The sequence below is a fragment of the Pelobates fuscus genome, chromosome 2, assembly GCF_036172605.1.
Source record: "Pelobates fuscus isolate aPelFus1 chromosome 2, aPelFus1.pri, whole genome shotgun sequence".
NCBI classification, from domain to species: Eukaryota; Metazoa; Chordata; class Amphibia; order Anura; family Pelobatidae; genus Pelobates; species Pelobates fuscus.
This window is the reverse complement of record NC_086318.1, coordinates 341,550,921-341,571,713: the sequence shown is the minus strand read 5'-3', so window position 1 is coordinate 341,571,713 and position 20,793 is coordinate 341,550,921. Positions and strand designations below refer to the sequence as shown.

General features: G+C 37.4%; 1 protein-coding gene across 2 annotated transcripts in view; it reads left to right on the top strand.

The window, feature by feature from the left end:
* The window catches only part of STRN (striatin), a 133,673-nt gene that overhangs the window by 87,545 nt on the left and 25,335 nt on the right, over positions 1–20,793 (top strand). Inside the window, exons 8-12 of one of the 2 annotated variants that reach the window (XM_063443595.1) lie at positions 2,422–2,532; positions 10,252–10,395; positions 12,712–12,848; positions 13,133–13,308; positions 20,689–20,736. In XM_063443595.1, coding sequence (XP_063299665.1) covers positions 2,422–2,532; positions 10,252–10,395; positions 12,712–12,848; positions 13,133–13,308; positions 20,689–20,736 — 616 coding nt within the window. The remainder of the gene's footprint in view (positions 1–2,421; positions 2,533–10,251; positions 10,396–12,711; positions 12,849–13,132; positions 13,309–20,688; positions 20,737–20,793) is intronic. The other variant, XM_063443596.1, reaches the window with a different exon arrangement.

The following is a 20,793-nucleotide window of genomic DNA, read 5'->3' as shown; positions in this document are numbered from 1 at the left end:
TGTAGAACTCCTGCAGCTATACTTTCAGAGTGAATAGTGCATGGGTGAGTCACCAAGCTCTTTGAAACCAGGAATATGTTAAATTCTATATTGCTGTGTGACAGCTTAGAAATTAGCTCTGTTGCTTGTGAGTGCTTTGGTCTGTATTATACAATCATATGTAGACTTTAGTTACTTAAATTATAAATTTAACTTGTAACTGTAGCTTGGTCTTCAGCAAATCTTCGTTGCACTGTCATTTTGTAATTCTCTTCTATTAATTGATGCTGATGACCTTTCTTAATTGGCCCCTACTAGTAAAAGATTTTTTTCTAGATATCTTTTGGATCAAGTCCAAAATGGCATTCTGCAACATTTTTTATTTTTATTTTTTTTATTTCAGTCATTTACTTTATTTTTACATCAACTGTTCTCCAGTCTTGCATTCTTCTGTTAAAATTCTAATCCGATTAGCTGTTTTTTAAGTTTTATATTTATCACTTTCCACTTATAACATTGCTACACTTCACTTTATACATTCAACCATTGACGCTATTATGGGATCAGGAGTGTTGGGTGTTTTCTACCTTCAGGATTTATACTATTTTGCAAAAGTTTAACCCTTACGTTTTTCTGTGATCCAAAACAGACCACCATAACCACTTCACATATGCTGGGTCAAAAGATTGTGTAGGTAGGAACATTTAGATCAGGCCTGCCCCCCCTCCCCCTGTTGAACTACAACTCCCATGATTCCCTGGCTATCTGTTTCATTCAAATATTCATGGGTGTTGTAGTTTAAAACATCAGGGGTGCTGCAGGTTGTGCAGGCTGGATTTTTTGATGCTGGAAGACCAACTTCTGGGTTAAACCATTGCAAAACCGTTTAACCCCTTAAAGTAATACTGCGTCCAGACACTCCTACTGCCATAAATTGATCTGAAGATGTTATGAAAGGTACACCACCACTGAAAGGCATCGCAAGTATTTCCTGCATGCGATAGGAATATATATTTAATAATTCACTGCTGTTAGCTTGCATTATGCCCTGGCAAAGGAATCAGTACTCAAATTGGACTCCTTCCTTACTCCACATCTGTAAATTTCTTTAACAAAGACATGCTGTTCAAATCTTGTGGACCAATGTGTGGATCTGGAAGAAATTGAACATTAGTCTAATTAGTATGGTGCTGGGTATTTGGTGTAAAACTTTTCAAGGGAAGTTCAAGTATCCTAGTTAATTCACATAATGTTATAGTCCTCCATTGTTAATTTAAATAATCTAAATAGCAGTCGGCTGCTCGAGAAGACTGTAGTGCATGTAAATAAAAATATATAATTTTTTTTACAAGAAAATTATGCTGCAGACATAAAACTGAAAGTTTGGTTTGCTATGAATGTTTGTTTCTTAAGCCTTCTTAACTCAGGGGTTCAGTATATGGGGTTATATAGATCTTTAAACTTAACCAGTGGCCACTGCCCATAATAAACACTTAATAAACTGTTGGTTATCCTATATTTGTATGCTTAGATCATCCTTTGCTCAGCACTACGATCAGAATTGCTTAAAGTGCAGTCTAAGCAGTATGGGAATGCCAAACTCTGTAGGGAAAGCACACTCTCTCCTCCCTGGAGAGAGACAGGTTGTAAAATGTGCATATTCAGTCTGTAACTCCCTAGAAAATAAAGCATATTAAGACCTGATGGCAGTTATGGCATGGCTGCAGTCAGATTTAGCAGTACCAACTGTGCTATATTATAATTGAAACTGCTACTTGGGAACAAACTACCGTACTTATTCCATAAAATTCTGGTGATCAATGGATTATTGAATCAGTCTCCTTAGGCCAGAATGCGATGCTGCTGATTGGAGCATCTCATCCTGGTGTATGAGGGATACTAAGGTCCACTAAGCAGTGCACTCTGGGGCTCTTTAAAGGTATGTAACTTTTTATTTTATATATATTCATCATCACAATATATCTATATAATACCTTAGAAATACATAGGATAATTTTTACCTCTTTGAATATTGTACTCATAACTATTGAAAAAAGGGGAAAAAAAGAAATTTCATCACAAACTAATTATGCATGATCTAAAATTTATCATATATTGTGGAAGGGGAAGATGCTTGTGTTGGCTGATTTAAGTTGGCCTAAATCTAAATATTGAACATTTCTGTGCTCATGGGCAAGATAGTTAATTTGACGTTGTTGAGACAGAGGTTTGTTCTGTATGCAAGGAAGTATATACTGAATATGATCTACTAATAATGTAATTCTCCAGCTCGTAGCTTTTTTTTTTGTTCTTGCCACTACACATTTGAAGAAAAAAAATATTTACAGGAATGGAATCTATTTCCATAAAAAAAGCAACAACAAAAAAGCACTTAAAATATATTGAAGAGGAATGTGTTTTGATTTTTCTTTCACTATTTAGAAAAGGAAGACCAGTGTCCAATCACGGAATCCTGGAATGTGGATCAGGGAGTTATAACCAAACTCAAGGAGCAATACAAAAAGGAGCGCAAGGGGAAAAAAGGGGTTAAGAGTAAGTGGAAAACATTGCACTTCAAAGTCATCAATCCCACCTCTTTCATATCCTACCTTCCCTTCAAAGCTATTTTTTACTTTACTTTTCTTTTCAATGTTTTCCTCGACCACTTACTCTTTTTTTACTTTTCTGCTCCTCGTCTTTTTTTCCTGCTCTTCACCTTTTAACGGGCATAGGAGAACATGCAGTTGTAAAAAAGGCAAAAGACCCTCTGCAGATGTAGCCGATTGACTGTCTGTATTATTGTCAGTTGGTTAAATTTCTTTAATTCAATTTCATGTTAGAAGCAATGTTTAAATATATTATTATTATTATTATTATTATTATTATTATTGTAAAGTGCATTCAGACCTATTTTTGTTTTCTTCTTTTCAACAAGATATTACAAAACTGCTGCTGATCCATGTGGTTTGAACTTTAAATTCCGCCTGTCTTGTCAAATATGGCTTGGTTTATTATACAAGGAAAAAAAATTGGTCAAATCACTAGTACATACGTAGATGATATTTTTGATTTCTGTGTTTATGAGCAACTGAACAAGCAGACTGCCTACTTACTCTTTGGCATTCCCCATGTACCAGCATGCACCTCACACATAGAATTGTGGGATGCCATGAAAGTCGTTTGACTGCTGGACATCTCTATGTGCACATGCTCTGTTTATTTCTGCAAATAGATCAATACGATATTAATATGGGGAGTATAGTTCACTACCTATCTGTAGGTGAACCCTTCATTTGCTCGGTTTTTAAACAACTGGTTCAATGTATCATCCCGTTTTTGTTGAATTGTTTTGTTGGTTTATATGGCTAAAGTTAGTGTCTCCTTATCTATATCTTAACTCCTTGTCTCCTTATCTATATCTTAACTCCTTATCTATAAGGCAGAGGAAAAAGGGAAACATAACTTCTAAAATAAATAACCAGATATTAGTTCTGTAGGGATATCTTTTAAATTTATTAATTACTCTATATGAACTGTTCCATTCTTTGCTTTAGTGCAGAGTTTTTTATTTTTTATTTTTGTAAATTTTGCTGTTTGTTGGATGCATTCCTGCCTGGGGTATCTATTTAAGATGTTTTTTGTTTTCCTAAATGTATCCAATATTGAGTTGTTTTGGGAGGCTTTTTTTTTTTTTATCCTTCATAAAACCATTTAAATAATGGTTATTTAAAATTCTAAGCTTCCCTACCTGATAAACCATTCAAAATATTAACTGGCATGTTATGTAACTTGTTCAATGAGCCATAGTTACAAGAAGAGGCAACAGTGGCTTCCACTATGAAAGCCAAAATGGTATTATGAAACATGGAAGAGAGCATATTAAGGTGGTCCCTGCAGTATTTATCTGCAATTTATTCAAAAGAGGACACATTTTGAAAATATAAGCAACACCACATATAGCTAGATTTTGAATAAGAATATTTCTTTAAAAATGTACAGAGCATCTTCCTGTGCACCTCCCTATTTATTAAATAAAACCGGAAATGTGGATTATAACTCTATCCACATGCTTCCCCCAGCCTTCTTTTATAAAGAAGCCTTTTCTCAGCATATGGGAAAGTCCATATATTAGTTTGTTGCCGATTCAATATATTTTCCATACAGCAGAATTTTTTTTTTTTTTTTAAAGCTTGTCTTTACATGCAGCTTGTTAGGAGGAACTCCTACTATTCAGTATAAAATTGTAACAGGAACAAAAATAGTCTCTGATAATTGTCTAGCTCTTCCTGCCCGTCAAAAGGAAATAAGTTTAAAGTGCTGCATATTGCATTTAAGTGTTTTATTTTTTTTTTTCTTGTTTTTTTTTTTCTTTCTTTTTATACCATTGCTGTCATCATTTTTGGCAAAGGCAACACTTGTACAATAGATCTATTTCAAACATGATAAACCTAGCATGATGTTAAACTGTGTTTTTGATGCAAACCGCATTTGTGCCTTTCATATACTTACCTTCTCTACTTTTGTATTTACCATTTCTACTTGTCCAGTTTGTGCTTTAGAAAGAATATAAATTCTATCCTGATCCGTTTGGATTGCAAAACACAGATTTAGTGGTATGCCTAGACTAGAGCAATATCATTATTATTTTTTTTCATGTGTATGTGGTCAAAAAAGGGGGGTAGGGCAATATTTTTGCCATTTTTAGCAGAACTGTCAGGTGTTTTTATCATATTAAATACTATGGATCTGTGTCTTGAAATAGCAAGTAGAAGTTTGAATAAAATGAACTTCCATTGCCAAATGAACCAGGTTAGTTACAGTGCTATTGTGTGTATTTAAAATCTATTAACATGCTTTTAGTGGCAGTAGTGTTATTGTTTATGTGTGTAAATATGACATGCTGTAGTGTGACGCAACAAGATACATGCAGGAAATATTGATATTGTTGTAATTTAAAATCTTTTACAATTGTTCTCTGGTCTAATTTCAGGGAGGGATGTCTTGAAAGGTTATATACAGATTCTTTATGAACAATTTGTGCAATATGTGATATTTTTAAGCTTACCTCTAATCTCTTGTCTTCCTTGGAGACGACTCCTTTTGAAAATGGAGCATAGTTCACAGTGATGTCTTTAGTAAACATTCTAGGATTTCAATTGATGCTTGACAGGCCTCGTCCAATAATTCATGTCAAAACTTTGTATGAATTGAAATGAAAAAGCGAAAGTATGAACTTCTCCTACATAGGAACACAGAAACATAGAATGTGATGGCAGATAAGAACCATTCGGCCCATCTAGTCTGCCCAATTTTCTAAATACTTTCATTAGTCCCTGGCCTTATCTTATAGTTAGGATAGCCTTATGCCTTTCCCACTCATGTTTAAACTCCCTCACTGTGTTAAAGGGACACTATAGTCATACACAGGAGGCTTCTGTGCGGTCTAGCAAGCTATCAACAGTGCAGGGGATAATACATTTTAAATTAAATAGAATTTGCAATAAAGGAAGTATAAATATTAGCTGACTCTTTACAGGAAGTGTTTAGGAAGGCTGTGCAAGTCACATGCAGGGAGGTGTTACTAGGGTGCATAAACAAAGTTATTTAACTCCTAAATGCCATAGAACTGAGCAGTTACATTGCAGGGAAATTATCTATACACCAAAACTGCTTCACAAAGTTAAGTTGTTTTGGAGACTATAGTGTCCCTTTAAACTCTACCAATTGAGTTGGAAGGCTATTTCATGCATCCACTAAACTCTCTGTAAAGTAAAACTTCCTGATATTATTTTTAAACCTTTGCCCCTCTAATTTAAGACGGTCCTCTTGTTTTGGTAGTTTTTCTTCTTTTAAATATAGTCTCCTCCTTTACTGTGTTAATTCCCTTTATGTATTTAAATTTTTCTATCATTTCCCCCCGTCTCGTCTTTCCTCCAAGCTATACATGTTAAGATCCTTTAACCTTTCCTTGTAAGGTTTATCCCGCAATCCATGAACCAGTTTAATAGCCCTTCTCTGAACTCTCTCCAAAGTATCATTATCCTTCTGGAGATACGGTCTCCAGTACCGCGTACAATACTCCAAGTGAGGTCTCACCAGTGTTTTGTACAATGGCATGAACACTTCCCTCTTTCTACTGCTAATACCTCTCTCTATACAACCAAGCATTCTGTTAGCATTTCCTGCTGCTCTATTACACTGTCTGCCTACCTTTGTCATCTGACCCCTAAATCTCTTTCCTCAGATGTTGAGGTTAGGACTCTATTAAATATTCTGTACTTTGCCCTTGGGTTTTTACGTCCAATATGCATTATCTTGCACTTATCCACATTAAATGTCAGCTGCCACAACTATGAACATTTTTCTAGTTTACCTAAATCGTTTGCCATTTGGCTTATCCTTCCTGGAACACCAACCCTGTTACATATATTAGTATCATCAGCAAAACTGTAAGCTGTATTGATTCACAACAGAGCCATGCAAGTGTCAAACTATATATATTTTTTAATTGTTTAGCCGTTTACAATCAGACACAGTGTGTTGATGTATTTATTGTTCTTACCAAGGCACAGGCTGCGTAGAGCACTCAGAGGCAGGGACTAGTGTCTCTGACCAGATTCTGGAATTTGAAATGTATTCATCTGCTGCTCTTGAAAGTGGGATACGTTTGTTATGCATGTTACTATAATATAATTTATTTAGTATTCTATAAAAGATCTGAATATCTTCGATGTTTAGCTTTTTGACCAAGTATTTTGCACAAGTACTCCCAGTATTCAACATTGGTGGTTCATTTGAGCACAAATATGTAGAGGTTTTGCAAAATTTCACCACATTTTTTTTACATTTGGAAGCTAAATGTGTTGATTTTTTTTTAACTCCTTAACCCCTTAAGACTGCAGGCCGTTTTATGCCGTCCTTATTTTGGTGGCTCTAAACGCCGCAGGACAGCATAGAACGTCCTGCGATGTTTTGTACTTACCCGGTCGCCGGCGATCGCGGTATGGGGGACTTACCTGGGAGCCCAGGGCCCCCAGGGGCCATGCCAATGCCAGCAGGAGGAGTCCCCCTGCTGTCTGAAAAAAAAAATGTTAAAACAGAGTAAAAATAAGATTATATATACTTAGATCATATATATATTTATTATATATATGATCTAAGTATATATATACACACACATACACATACACATAAATATACATACACTGTCATATATATATATATATATATATAAAATAATAATAATTCTACGTATATATTTATGTAATAATTTTACATAATTAGGTCATTTTATTAATTACAATTTGCAGGACCTGCCTGACAACCCAGGCCGAAAGTTCAGATAATTAAATTTTCTAGCACTATATTTAACCCTGTAACTTTCCAAGACACCATAAAACCTGTACATGGGGGGTACTGTTTTACTCGGAAGACTTCGCTGAACACAAATATTAGTGTTTCAAAACAGTAAAATATATTACAACGACGATATCGTCAGTGACAGTGAAATTTTTTGCATTTTTCCACACACAAATGGCACTTACACTGACGATATAATTGTTGTGATACGTTTTACTGTTTTGAAACACTAATATTTGTGCTCAGCGACGTCACCTGAGTATAACAGTACCCCTCATGTACAGGTTTTATGGTGTTTTCAAAAGCTAGAGTCAAATATAAGGTTTGCGTTTCAGTTTTTTCACATTAAAATTCGCCAGGTTGCCTTTGAGACCGTGTGGTAGCCCAGGAATGAAAATTATCCCCATGATGGCATACCATTTGCAATAGTAGACAACCCAGGGTATTGCAAATAGGGTATGTTCAGTTTTTTTTTAGTAGCCACTTAGTCACAAACACTGGCCAAAATTTGCGTTCAAATTAGTTTTTTGCATTTTCAAATATTAACACTAACTTTGGCCAGTGTGTTTGACCAAGTGGCTACTAAAAAAGACTGGACATACTCCATTTGCAATACCTTGGGTTGTCTACTTTTGCAAATGGTATGCCATCATGGGGGTTATTCTTATTCCTGGGCTACCATATGGTCTCAAAGGCAACGTAACCAATCTGGCGAATTTCAATGTGAAAAAACTGAAATATGTAACACGCTGTATTTGACCCTGTAACTTCCCAAAACACCATAAAACCTGTACATAGGGGGTACTGTTTTACACGTGAGACATCGCTGAATACAAATGTGTATTGTATTGCAGTAAAAGCAAACAGTATTTTGACATTCACAGTTAAAATGTCACGTAGAACTTAAACAATTTAAAAATTCTTATTTTCTCCCATTTTTTTCATATTAAGTTATGTTCCATACCTAAATATTTGATGTTAAATGAAAGCCCTGTTTCCCCTGAATAAAATGATATATAATAAGTGTGGGTGCATTTAATATGAAAGAGGTGAATTACGGTTGGACAGACATATTGCGCAAATGCCAGGTTTTGTTTACGTGTTTTTTTTGGATCACAACTTGTACATTTGGCTGCGGTCTTAAGGGGGTTAACAGCAAATGTGAGTCTATGCCATTCAAGCCTTTAATTGCATAGAACGTCATGCATTAAATGTACCCCCAAGGTTTAATCCTTTCTAGTACCAAGGAGCCTCATTGGAAACCTGAGGGTCCCCACTGTCAGATATTGACAGAATTCGTTTCCCCATACTGACAGCTGGGCTATGTGCAGTACTCCAAGCGAGTGATCGCTTTTAGCTGCTGTGATTTTTTTTTTTTTGCATCTGACCCCATGATAAGGAAAACCTCCAGGGCCTGAAAAGACTCGGGTAAGGTCTCCTTGCATGTCCTAGTGACCTATTCTGGGCTTTGCTAGTTGCCCAGCATTCATCTCAATTTCAGGAGCTGCAGAATGAGAGAGGGGAGCTCGCTCTCATGCTGTCATCAAACAGTACAGAGTGCTCTGTACTGTGTTAGCTGGGAAATCCCTCTGTTACTGAGTATGTGGGTGTCTGCAGAGGAAATCCCTCTGAGGTAGGATTGGGGGAAACGGTATACATGTGGGATATAATTGCAAGTGAGAATAGAATAGAGCAGAATAGAGAGAGTGGGACATGTTTGGTATTTGAATTTTCCTAAAATAAAATGTGGGAGAAAAACCACAGTGCAAAAAAAAGTCTAAAAATGCTCTTAATAAACTAGCCTGGGGATGTGATTTCTACAAACTTCTCTTTTGTTTAGTGGTTTTGGATGCTGTGATGTTAAAACCATGATTTACTCCTTGCAATATTTTATATCTTCCTAAAATTAATTGAAATCCTAAATGTATTGGGTATTTTAACAATCGGGATTAATTATTTAATCTATTTTGCGTTTGCTTTCCTTTGTTGCACTTGTGTAGAAATTATTAAATTGGACACCGTTTTACGTTAATATTTTATCCCCATTTTATATTGGGTATACATAGAGAGTATCAAAAGAAAGTCCTAGTTCTCCTTTAAAATGACATTAACCATTGTGAAATTGAGGTAGAATATGCATGGCAAAAAGGCCTTGGTCAGAAACGAGTTGCATCTTATAACCTTGGTCCTTAAGGGGTTAAGTCTGCATGAGGGTTATTTTATTTATTTATTTATTACTAATTTTATTGAAGTTAGAGGCTCAGAACTTTTGCAGTGACACGGTTTCTTCCATTGATTAAGAATCTTAATTTGCTTCTTATTGGCTAGCTCTGCTTGCAAACGCAAAACTCTCTTCTGCTTCACACAGTCTTATTATGTCTTTGCACTTTCTATATCCATAAATTGGATGATATTGAACTGATGGGCACACTTAAAACATATCTAAAACAATCTAAATTGTATTTTGAAAAATTCTTTATGGTTACCAACTAAATACTTTTTGGTGTAAGAAATGTCTTGGACCATGGGTTAGACATTTCCATTTCTTAAAGAAACTTTTGTCCCTAAACTTATAACAGGAAAAACTTCTGAAGAAATGTCTCAGCCTGTGTCCCACATAAAACAATCAAAACAGGGCTGTGAGAGCATGTTGGAGAAAATTGCTGGTAAGTCAGTCTGTGTACAGGGGTTTCTGTTAGTAAGATTTGTGAATACCGTTCCTGTCATTTCTGGATTAAGTAATGTCCAAGAAAAACTTTAGGGAATGGCTGTTACTATGACTCTTGAGAGAGAGATATTTCCTAAAATGTCTGTTAATGATGCTTGAGCTGTTCATTTTAAAACAAGCCCAGGTAATATTTTGATAAATATGTGTAAAATATCCCGTGTGGTTTGTTTTTGTGTTGTGGTTAGGACCAAACAGGTCGAAGCTCCAAGACATGCTGGCAAATCTTAGAGATGTAGATGAACTGCCATCACTACAGCCCTCTGTGGTTTCATCATCGAGGCCTACCAGCTCAAGACTTAGCGAACAGGAAATAAACCGGACAGACGAAGGTAAGTGATTTCTTGATGTGCGCTAGTTAGTGTGTTAAATGTCTATATCTCTATTTCTCACACACGGCTGGAGTTAAGCATCAAAAATTGTGTACTATAAAATTGCAATTTCTGCAAGTGTGGATGATCTGCTAAAAATGGTACATTGAGCCAAAAATTATTGAAGTCCTGCAAGATTGTGTATGTAACAGGATACATTTCTTGTATTTGAAAAAGGAAACTGTTTAATGTAGAAATGGCACCTTTGCATTGTAGAGCAGACATAGTGTTACTGGTTAATCTGTCTGAACCTTTACGCTGTGCACTAACCATTGGTGAGCGAAAAATCTGCCCTAGCTATTCTCCCTTTTCTGCCTATATTTTATATTTAAAGTGAGTTCTACAGCACTCCACTAGCTTGAGATAAACAGCACGCTTGTTCAATGCCTGAACTTTCGGAACCTCAACAATATTTTGTAGCCCTGCTTGTAACATTAATGGAAGCAAAAAGAAATATAAATACGGCAGCTGTGTGGATAATAGCAATTTGTGCTCCTCAAGAATGTCAGATTCGGGCTTGGCTGATCTAAATAGTAGGAGGTAAGAAATGCTGGCGTCTGTGGCAAATCTGTTCTCTCATGATTCATCAGACTCCTCCACACATGGGCGTGTTTAGGAGGGGGGAATGGTTGCATAGCAACACCTTTCCATACATTTTTTTTCTTCTCATCTTAAACTAAGCAACTGTCACATTTGTTGTGACTGTCACTGCATTGCTGTACCTTCAAATTAACAGCTTTGAGGGGTAAAAAAAGAAAACGTTAATCAGTAACAGTATTCCAAAAACATTCAAATGGTTTGATAGATTGCAGATGGTGACAAAATCCACCTACTGAAGGAAAACATCAGTTTGTCATTGATGGCTCTTCCTTAGTATATGCAGATATGTTGCAAGCCTATTGATCTTTTCAAATAGCTGTACTTAAAGGACCACTCTAGTGCCAGGAAAGCATACTCGTTTTCCTGGCACTAGAGTGCCCTGAGGGTGCCCCCACCCTCAGGGACCCCCTCCCGCCCGGCTCTGGAAAGGGGAAAAGGGGTAAAACTTACCTTTTTCCAGCGCTGGGCGGAGAGCTCTCCTCCTCCTCTCCGCCTCCGTTCCTCCCCGTCGGCTGAATGCGCACGCGCGGCAAGAGCTGCGCGCGCATTCAGCCGGTCGCATAGGAAAGCATTCATAATGCTTTCCTATGGACGCTTGCGTGCTCTCACTGTGATTTTCACAGTGAGAATCACGCAAGCGCCTCTAGCGGCTGTCAGTGAGACAGCCACTAGAGGAAAAAGGGGAAGGCTTAACTAATTGATAAACATAGCAGTTTCTCTGAAACTGCTATGTTTATAAAAAAATTAGTTAACCCTAGCTGGACCTGGCACCCATACCACTTCATTAAGCTGAAGTGGTCTGGGTGCCTAGAGTGGTCCTTTAAGGAAAAGCTGGCACTTGGCACTTGCTATTTTTGAATGTCCAATGTCACATTTCAAGGGGAAGGCTCTCTGTGTTGAGATATAGATACTTAAAAGCATTGCTTCTTGGCATGGAGTCAGTGTTCTCACCTGATGGTTAGGGTCACAAAACTGTAAAGTTCAGGTCAAGTGTTTTGCTCAGGAAAATACTGTCAATATATGAATGATATGATGAGAAGTTACTGAGATGGCTTAGAGTTATAAACGCACACTCCAAGGAAATATGCAGGTTATTCATAAGCAATGATAGAGTACAATAAGAAAAGGCTCCATACTAAATGTATTGCCAAGTGTAACCAGAACAGTATTACTGTAGCCAGCAACAGCTGGAGCTCTTGGTTCACAGGAGGAAAACATGCCACCACTGCAACATATTTCTTAAAGGAACTCCTGCAGTGTTTTAAAAGTCTGTAAATGGCCAGGGTTACATGTATCAAAATGCACAGCAGCTATAACATTGCGCATGGTCCACTAGACACATAAGCCTTTTTAGAAGTCAAAGCAGAATACTTCAAATATATAACTCTTATTAATGTTCTTTGCTCTACATTAGTGCAGTATAGTAACCGTATGGATTCGGCATCAAGCCTATAACTAAGAAGAAATGTAACACTTTGTCCATTCTCAGGGCTTTAATGACTGTCACAATGTTTATCATGATGTGTATATAGTACAACTGTGTTGCAGTCAGTTTTGTTTGTTTGTATTGCCAAATGAGAGATACGCAGATTTCATGTTCTGTATCCTTACTTTTATGTCTTCTGTAGTAGAGCGAGGCAAAAAATTTTTTTTAATTCACATTTTCTTTTTGTCTAGTTGAAGCTTTAACATTTCCTCCATCGTCTGGAAAGTCTTTCATTATGGGAGCAGACGAAGCATTAGAAAATGAACTTGGCCTGGGGGAACTGGCAGGACTAACAGTAGCCAATGAAGCAGACTCCTTAACTTACGATGTAAGTTGTCATAAGAGACATTACACAAGTCTTCCATTATGGTGCTTTTAATTAAAAAATAACTTGGCAGTGTACGCTTGCCAAATCATACTGACATAGATTCAAAGCTAAATGATCACATTCACAGTTTCTTTCTACCTACATAATTTGTATGTTTTAAGATATATACATTTTATAGACAATTTTTAATAACATTAATGCAAACTTATCAATACCATTATTGGTTTTCGTTATCTCCATTTTTATTTAATTTTGATTTTTAATTCATATTTTTTTCAACTAAGATTGCAAACAATAAAGATGCATTAAGGAAAACGTGGAACCCTAAATTCACACTAAGAAGTCACTTTGATGGAATTCGGGGTCTTGCTTTCCACCCTGTAGAGCCAGTACTTATAACTGCATCAGAAGATCATACACTAAAAATGTGGAATCTCCAAAAGACTGCCCCTGCTAAAAAGTATGTATTTTCTGTCAAATCGTTGGTTCCATGGTTATAATATAAATATATATATATTTGTTTGTTTATTTATTTATTGGCAAACCAAGGTAATTGGAAGTTCTTAGCCCAAGGTTCTTAAAGCTTTTATGTCCACATGGTAAAATCTAGGACTGGCCAAAAACCCTTAAAGAGCCCATAACATGTTTAGCTTGGTTGGTAACTGGTATGGTAGTATCTTTTTATCAGGCATTTAAAGAAGCTTTAAATGTAGTCATGATATAGAGCGGCACAGTTCTAATATAGCTGGAAAACAGTATATAGAGCTATTTGTTTTCTTTCCTAAGGCATTGTCCACCATAAGTGATGATGTTTTTATCCCAAGAAAATAGGTCATCTAAATTGTCAAATTGGTTATCTACCTTTACACTCTCTTTAGTAGAATGGACTCTAAAACCTATAAAAATGAAGACCTGTAGAGTATTTTGCAACTCTTTCATTAAACAAAGCATCTGTCCTTAAAGTAGAGAAGAGGCATAATTACATTTTCATAAATTGCAATGTTTCCAGCAACACTTTATTGCGAACAGGATATTTAGGGGAAGTGTTAAACTACATATTCAGTTAATCAAAACCTCTAGCAACCCATATGTTGTGAAGTAATGCATTTGTAGGACAGCCCACACTTTGCAGAGCTTCCCATCAGTGTGGAGCTGTTCTCATGTGTCCCTTTCACTCATGGTCCACCAACAATCATTGTGTCACTAGTAACCCACCCATTCCCTCTTTTTTATCTCCCAATGTTGGGAGGTATTCAGACTGGTTAAATTAACATTTCAAGCACCATAACTGCTACAGATTGAGTGACCTATTGCCCTCCCCTCGCCCATGTTCGTAGTCAAACTGCCAACAGTGAAGTCAGCTGAGCACCATTAACCTCCTCCACAGAAGCTGAAAGCTTATTGCATTGTACTAGCCCTAATTGGCAGGGTTTAACCCAAGATAGCTATAATAAAAGCTCCTAGCAGATTGTCAATGGAGGTCCTGCTGGACCTCTTGTAAGTTATCACATCATTGGTAAATATGGGTGGGATGTGCCAGGGCACTTTTAGCACCATAATGACTATAGTGTATCTTGCAATTCATTATTTATTTATTTTCCGTCCTGTCACCTATTCCCCTCCTTCCCACAATTCTCCTGAGGTATGAGTCCTTACTCTCCTTACCATCAACTATTTTACATGTTAACTACCCTTGTCTGGGTGGAGTCTCAGATAGGCTTATACCTTAAGCACTTACTACTAAATTAAGAGCCTGATAAAAGGGACGCTATAGGCACCCAAACCACTTCAGCTTATTGAAGTGCTCTGAGTGCACTGTCCCAGGTCCCTTTACCATGCAAATGTAATTATTGCAGCTTTTAAGAAACTGCAATAATTACCTTTTATGGTTAAGGGGAAACTCCAGTGCCAGGAAAACAATCAGTTTTCCTGGCACTGCAGGTACCCTCTACCTCCCATCCCAGGTAGCTGAACGGGTGAAAACCCATTCAGGTCACTTACCTGAGACCCCGCCGATGTATCTCGGGTCGGCGTCGCTCCTCCCAGTAATTGCGTCAGCCGGTGGGTGAGACTGATCCCGCCCGCCGGCTGAGGAAACCTAATGCGCATGCGCGGCAATGCTGCGCACGCGCATTAGGTCTCCCCATAGGAAAGCATTGAAAAAGATTTTCAATGCTTTCCTATGGGGAATTGAGCGGCGCTGGAGGTCCTCACACAGCGTGAGGACGTCCAGCGACGCTCTAGCAAAAAAAATCTTTGCTATGAATCAGGAAGTGCCCTCTAGAGGCTGTCTAGTAGTCAGCCACTAGAGGTGGAGTTAACCCTGCAATGTAATTATTGCAGTTAATAAAAAAAACTGCAATAATTACAGTTGCAGGGTTAAGAGTAGTGGGAGTTGGCACCCAGACCACTCCAATGGGCAGAAGTGATCTGGGTGCCTGGAGTGCCCCTTTAACTCCACCTCAAGTGGCTGTCTACCAGACAGCCATTAGAGGGACTTCTGGGCTTCTAGGTAACTTTTAATCACCTACCTGGTCCTGAAGGTCCTCACACTATGGATGTGGATGTCCAGCGTCTTCCAAAACCCCACAGGAAAGCATTGTATAATGCTTTACTATGGGAAAATCCTTATGCGAGCGCGGCCATTGCCGCACATGCGCATTAGGACTCCTCCGCCGTGGAGAGAAGGCGGACTCGGGTAAGTTACAGAAGAGGGGAGGGGAAGCTATAGTGCCAGGAAAACAAGTTAGTTTCCCTTTAAGGCCAAAAACAATAAAACTTTTTTTTTTTTTTTTTAAAAGGTAATCGTCAATATAGCACATTTCGGCATCATCCTGGGATTCCAAACTCCTTCCCCCTTTTCACTACTAGTACACACCCATATTGGGAACTCTGAACCGTAAAAGGGAATCAAGGATGTAACAATGGGATTTTGATAACCCTTTTCAACAAATAAGTTGGGTTTAGACAGAGGAAGAATAAATAGGGCGTCAACACCATCAATATGTCACACAGGGAATTAAGTTTATTGAAACAGTCAAAGCTGTCTAGAAATGCCAATTGTCGCTATCTTGGATTTTGTATTGTTGCATTGTCTTTTCACAATTAAAATATTTGCAATAAATATGATCAAGCAAAATGGTCTGCATATAGGTAAAACAAGTACTACTTTTAAATTACTTTATTTGTACCATTTGTAAAGATTCCCTAAGATCATGTCAGGTCTGGATATTTTGTGAAATATGTATATTTCTGAATAAACCCATGTAATTACATACGTTATGAACCCAAAGGTGCAGTAGGGTTTTCTTTTAAGGTAGCAAGACTAATTGTCACTTGTATTTCACTTTCTATGCATTAATGCAGCTTGGAAGTTATTGTGTTTATATCTTATTATATTGACCATGTTAATTTAGAAAGTATGAAAGGAGGCACCGACATTGAAGACCCCAAAGATATTTTTGCACATTTTCCACATCATTATATACTTTTTCAGTTAATTAGTTCTCAGTCTGCTGTGTATTCTTTACATTTCCTTACAATAGCTGTTATTAAATCTATTTAGCAGGACAACCCATCTAAGAGTGCCACTTCCCACTCAGCATTTGGAGTTTTATTTTTTTATATTTTTTTTTTTAGAAATTTACCTCCGTATTACAAGTCAGATTGTCGCTTCTCAATTTCCGTCTTATTTTTGAGGATGAAAAGTGGCTGTATTTACGTTGTCTTTCGCAAGTAGGATAAAAACCTTCTTAATCAGCATGAAAAAGCATGCACACATACAATACTTAACCCCTTAAGGACCTGTGACATGTCATGATTCCCTTTTATTCCAGAAGTTTGGTCCTTAAGGGGTTAAAGGACCACTATAGGCACCCAGACCACTTCAGCTTAATGAAGTGGTCTGGGTGCCAGGTCCATCTAGGTTTAACCCTTTTTGCTGTAAACATAGCAGTTTCCGCGCTTCTCACTGTGATTTTTCACAGTGAGAAGATGCCAGCGTCCATAGGAAAGCATTGAGACTGCTTTCCTATGGACTGGCTGAATGCGCGCGCATGCGCATTCAGGCGATGACGGCGAAAAGGAGGAGTGTTCCCCATGTCGAGGGAGCCTGGCGGGGGGAAAAGTGTTAAACTACGGTGGGTGGGGGGGACCTAGAGACCCTATGGTGCCAGAAAACGAGTATGTTTTCCTGGCACTATAGTGGTCTTTTAAGGGTAGCTGTTAGGAATGATTTAGGCAAGTGATTGGAAGTAATCCCCGCCTTCTTTTTTCATTTATCATTCTTGTGCGCCAGACACCTGTATTGCTCATGTGCACAGACTTTGTTGACTTTGTAGTATTGTCAGTAATTCCACCCCAAATACCATTGCTAGTTATTTACTTAATTCACCTAATTCATTTTAGCTGAAGGATGAACATGGGTATCATATTGGTTATAGTGTAGTGTAGGCTTGTGTCTATTGAGAAGGTTTGTTCTTTGTCAAAAACAGAAGTAGGAGTCCTGCCTTAATAAAATATCTACATGCAAAAAGAAGCTTCAGACATTCAGTGACAACATGAAGGGCAGTTTTATTGGATCATAACGCAAAGAGCAATGTTTCGACCTTAACAAAGCTGTTAGCTTGACAAAGACCTTTAAGGTCGAAATATTGCTCCTTGCGTTATGATCCAATAAAACTACTCTTCATGTTAACCAAGTGCCTGAAGCTTCTTTTTGTATGTATCAGATGCAAAGAATCTGCAGGCCCTGCTTCAACTAAGCACCTTGTTGTTCTTGGAAAGTGAGTGCGGTCTTTCCTTTCTTTAATGAAAAAAGGGGAATTACACACACACACACACACTAAATTTTATATTTATTCCGAGGTAGCGCAGCACTCATCCTTAAAGGTGGTTGCTACTCCTATTGCCCAGGTGTGTACGCCCATAAATATTCTCCCCCCCACCCCTTGGGGAAAAAAAGGAGTGGCACGCTCACAGGTCTTGTAAACTATAGATTCATTTATGCTACAAAAACTTTTTACCTCTCCAAATCACCACACACTGCATTTAGATTAATTAGTGAAGTGCATTTCTATTTAAAAATGACTAGCTAGTCCAAATCATTGACCCAATTGAGTAGTCTAAATGGATGTTAATGGATAATAGAAATTATGTTAAAGCAATCAAATATTGACTAACTAGTCTTAAGTAAGATGGTCTAATTTAACATCAGTTGGCACTTACATTGTGAATTACTATCTGAAAGAATTGTTCTAGTGTGTGTATATATGTATATGCCAATTTTATAATGTTTTTGTATAAATTTAAATACTACCGTACTCTGAGCTGAATAATTCACTAAACTCTATGCTTCAAAATTTAGCCAGTTTGGAGCATTTGTCCAGGTTTTTGCCTAAATGTTCCCATTCTTATTTGAATTTAAAGTTTTAGCCTCTTTTCTTTCCATTTGGATTTTTATTTGGTACTATTTCGAGTTTACAAAATACTGTTTAAATGAATCCAACATGTGACTGACCATATAGTTGTTTTATTTACTCTTTGCATTCTATTAAATCTTTTTAATAGCAAGATTGGAAGTTATCAAATGTTGTGCCCATTCACAAGAAAGGTAGTAGGGAGAAGTCGGGCAACCATAGTCCAGTAAGCCTTACTTGAGTAGTGGGGAAAGTAATGGAAACCATGTTAAAGGATAGGATTGTTGAACATCTAAAATCACATGGATTTCAAGATCAGAGACAACATGGGTTTACTTCAGGGAGATCATGCCAAACTAATCTTATTGATTTTTTTGATTGGGTAACTAAAATAATAGATCAGGGTGGTGCAGTAGACATTGCTTACATAGATTTCAGTAAGGCTTTTGACACTGTTGCACATAGAATGCTTATCAATAAACTTCAATCTTTAAGTTTGGATTCCAATATTGTTGAATGGGTAAGGCAGTGGCTGAGAGTGATAGGCAACAGAGGGTTGTAGTCAATGGGGTATGTTCAAAGCATGGGCTTGTCACAAGTGGGGTGCCTCAGGGATCTGTACTTGGACCCATTCTCTTTAATATTTTTATTAGTGATATTACAGAAGGTCTTGATGGTAAGGTATGTCTTTTTGCTGATGATACTAAGATATGTAACAGGGTTGATGTTCCAGGAGGGATAAGCCAAAAGGCAAATTATTTAGGTAAACTAGAATAAATGGTCAGAGTTATGGCAACTGACATTTAATGAGGATAAGTGCAAGATAATGCATCTTGGATGTAAAAACCCAAGGACAGAGTACAGAATATGTGATAGTCTTAACCTCAACATCTGAGGAAATGGATTTAGGGGTGATTATTTCTGATGACTTAAAGGTAGGCAGACAATGTAATAGAGCAGCAGGAAATACGAGCAGAATGCTTGGTTGTATAGGGAGAGGTATTGGCAGTAGAAAGAGGGAAGTGCTCATGCCATTGTACAAAACACTGGTGAGAGCTCACTTGGAGTATTGTACGCAGTACTGGAGACCATATCTCCAGAAGTATATTGATACTTTGGAGAGAGTTCAGAGAAGGGCTACTAAACTGGTTCATGGATGGCAGAATAAAACTTACAAGAAAGGGTTAAACGATCTTAACATGTATAGCTTGGAGGAAAGATGAGACAGGGGAGCTATGATAGAAACATTTAAATACATAAAGGGAATCAACACAGTAAAGGAGGAGACTATATTTAAAAGACCACAACAAGAGGACATAGTCTTAAATTAGAGGGGCAAAGGTTTAAAAATAAGATCAGGAAGTATTTGAGAGGTTAGTAGATGCATGGAATAGCCTTCCAGCTGAAGTTGTAGAGGTTAACACAGTAAAGTTTAGGCCTGCGTGGGATAGGCATAAGGCTATCCTAACTATAAGATAAGGCCAGGGACTAATGAAAGTGTTTAAAAAATTGGGTAGACTAGATGGGCCGAATGGTTCTTATGTGCCGTCACATTCTATTTTTTTTTTTTTATTATTAATCAAATGTCCAGCATTGTCCTTCTACTCTAGAGGGACAAATGGTCAACTACTACTGTCTTTGGGAAGGTGATGTGGTATGTGATACTGTGGTTGGGGTAGAATGGTCTGCAGCTGACCATTGAGAGTGTGACACATTTACTTGCAGTGGCGATGGGGGGGTGGGGAATACTTCTGTCAATGCTAAATGGGAGTGGTGGAAGAATATGTTTATAATAGAATATAATATAAGGTATAGTCTCCTAGGTTTTCTTACTGCCCCCCTGATTCAATATACTATACATTTATCAAGTCCTACTCTAGTGTGCCAGTAAATAGAAATCTGACAAACTATGATACAATGATGCAAGTATTGGGCAAATTAGATGTGCCGAATGGCTCTTATTTGCCGTCACATTTTATGTTTCTATGATGCACGCATATAGTAAATTATATATATATATATATATATATAGATTTTTTTTTTTTTTTTTTTGTATATACATGCATAACATTGTGGAGATAAAGTTTGATTTGATGTGTTGTATGTCATATACAGGGTTATTCATTGAAGCAAGAGTTGCCAGGGATTTAAAGTGTCTTTCAAATTTAAGGCTAAAATACCTGAATTGGATAAACTCTCCAAATCAGCTACGCTTCAATTTGGCTCGATTGGTGTAAAATTATTCACTTTGAATTCCCAACATGTACCACTTTAGTGAATGACCCTGGGAGCCCTGGACTTCTGTATGTGAAGGTTTCCTAGATGGTAAATGAGATTGATCCATTAGCATGTTTCTTAGGTGATATCTTATCTAAACATGTGTGAACTTGTTCTAATTTGATCCATTTTCACCCCCTTCTTAGGAGTGCATCACTCGATGTTGAGCCAATCTACACATTCAGAGCACACAGGTACAAAGATTTGCCTTGTTTGTTTAAAATTTTTTTTTTCTTTTAATATGTTTAGAA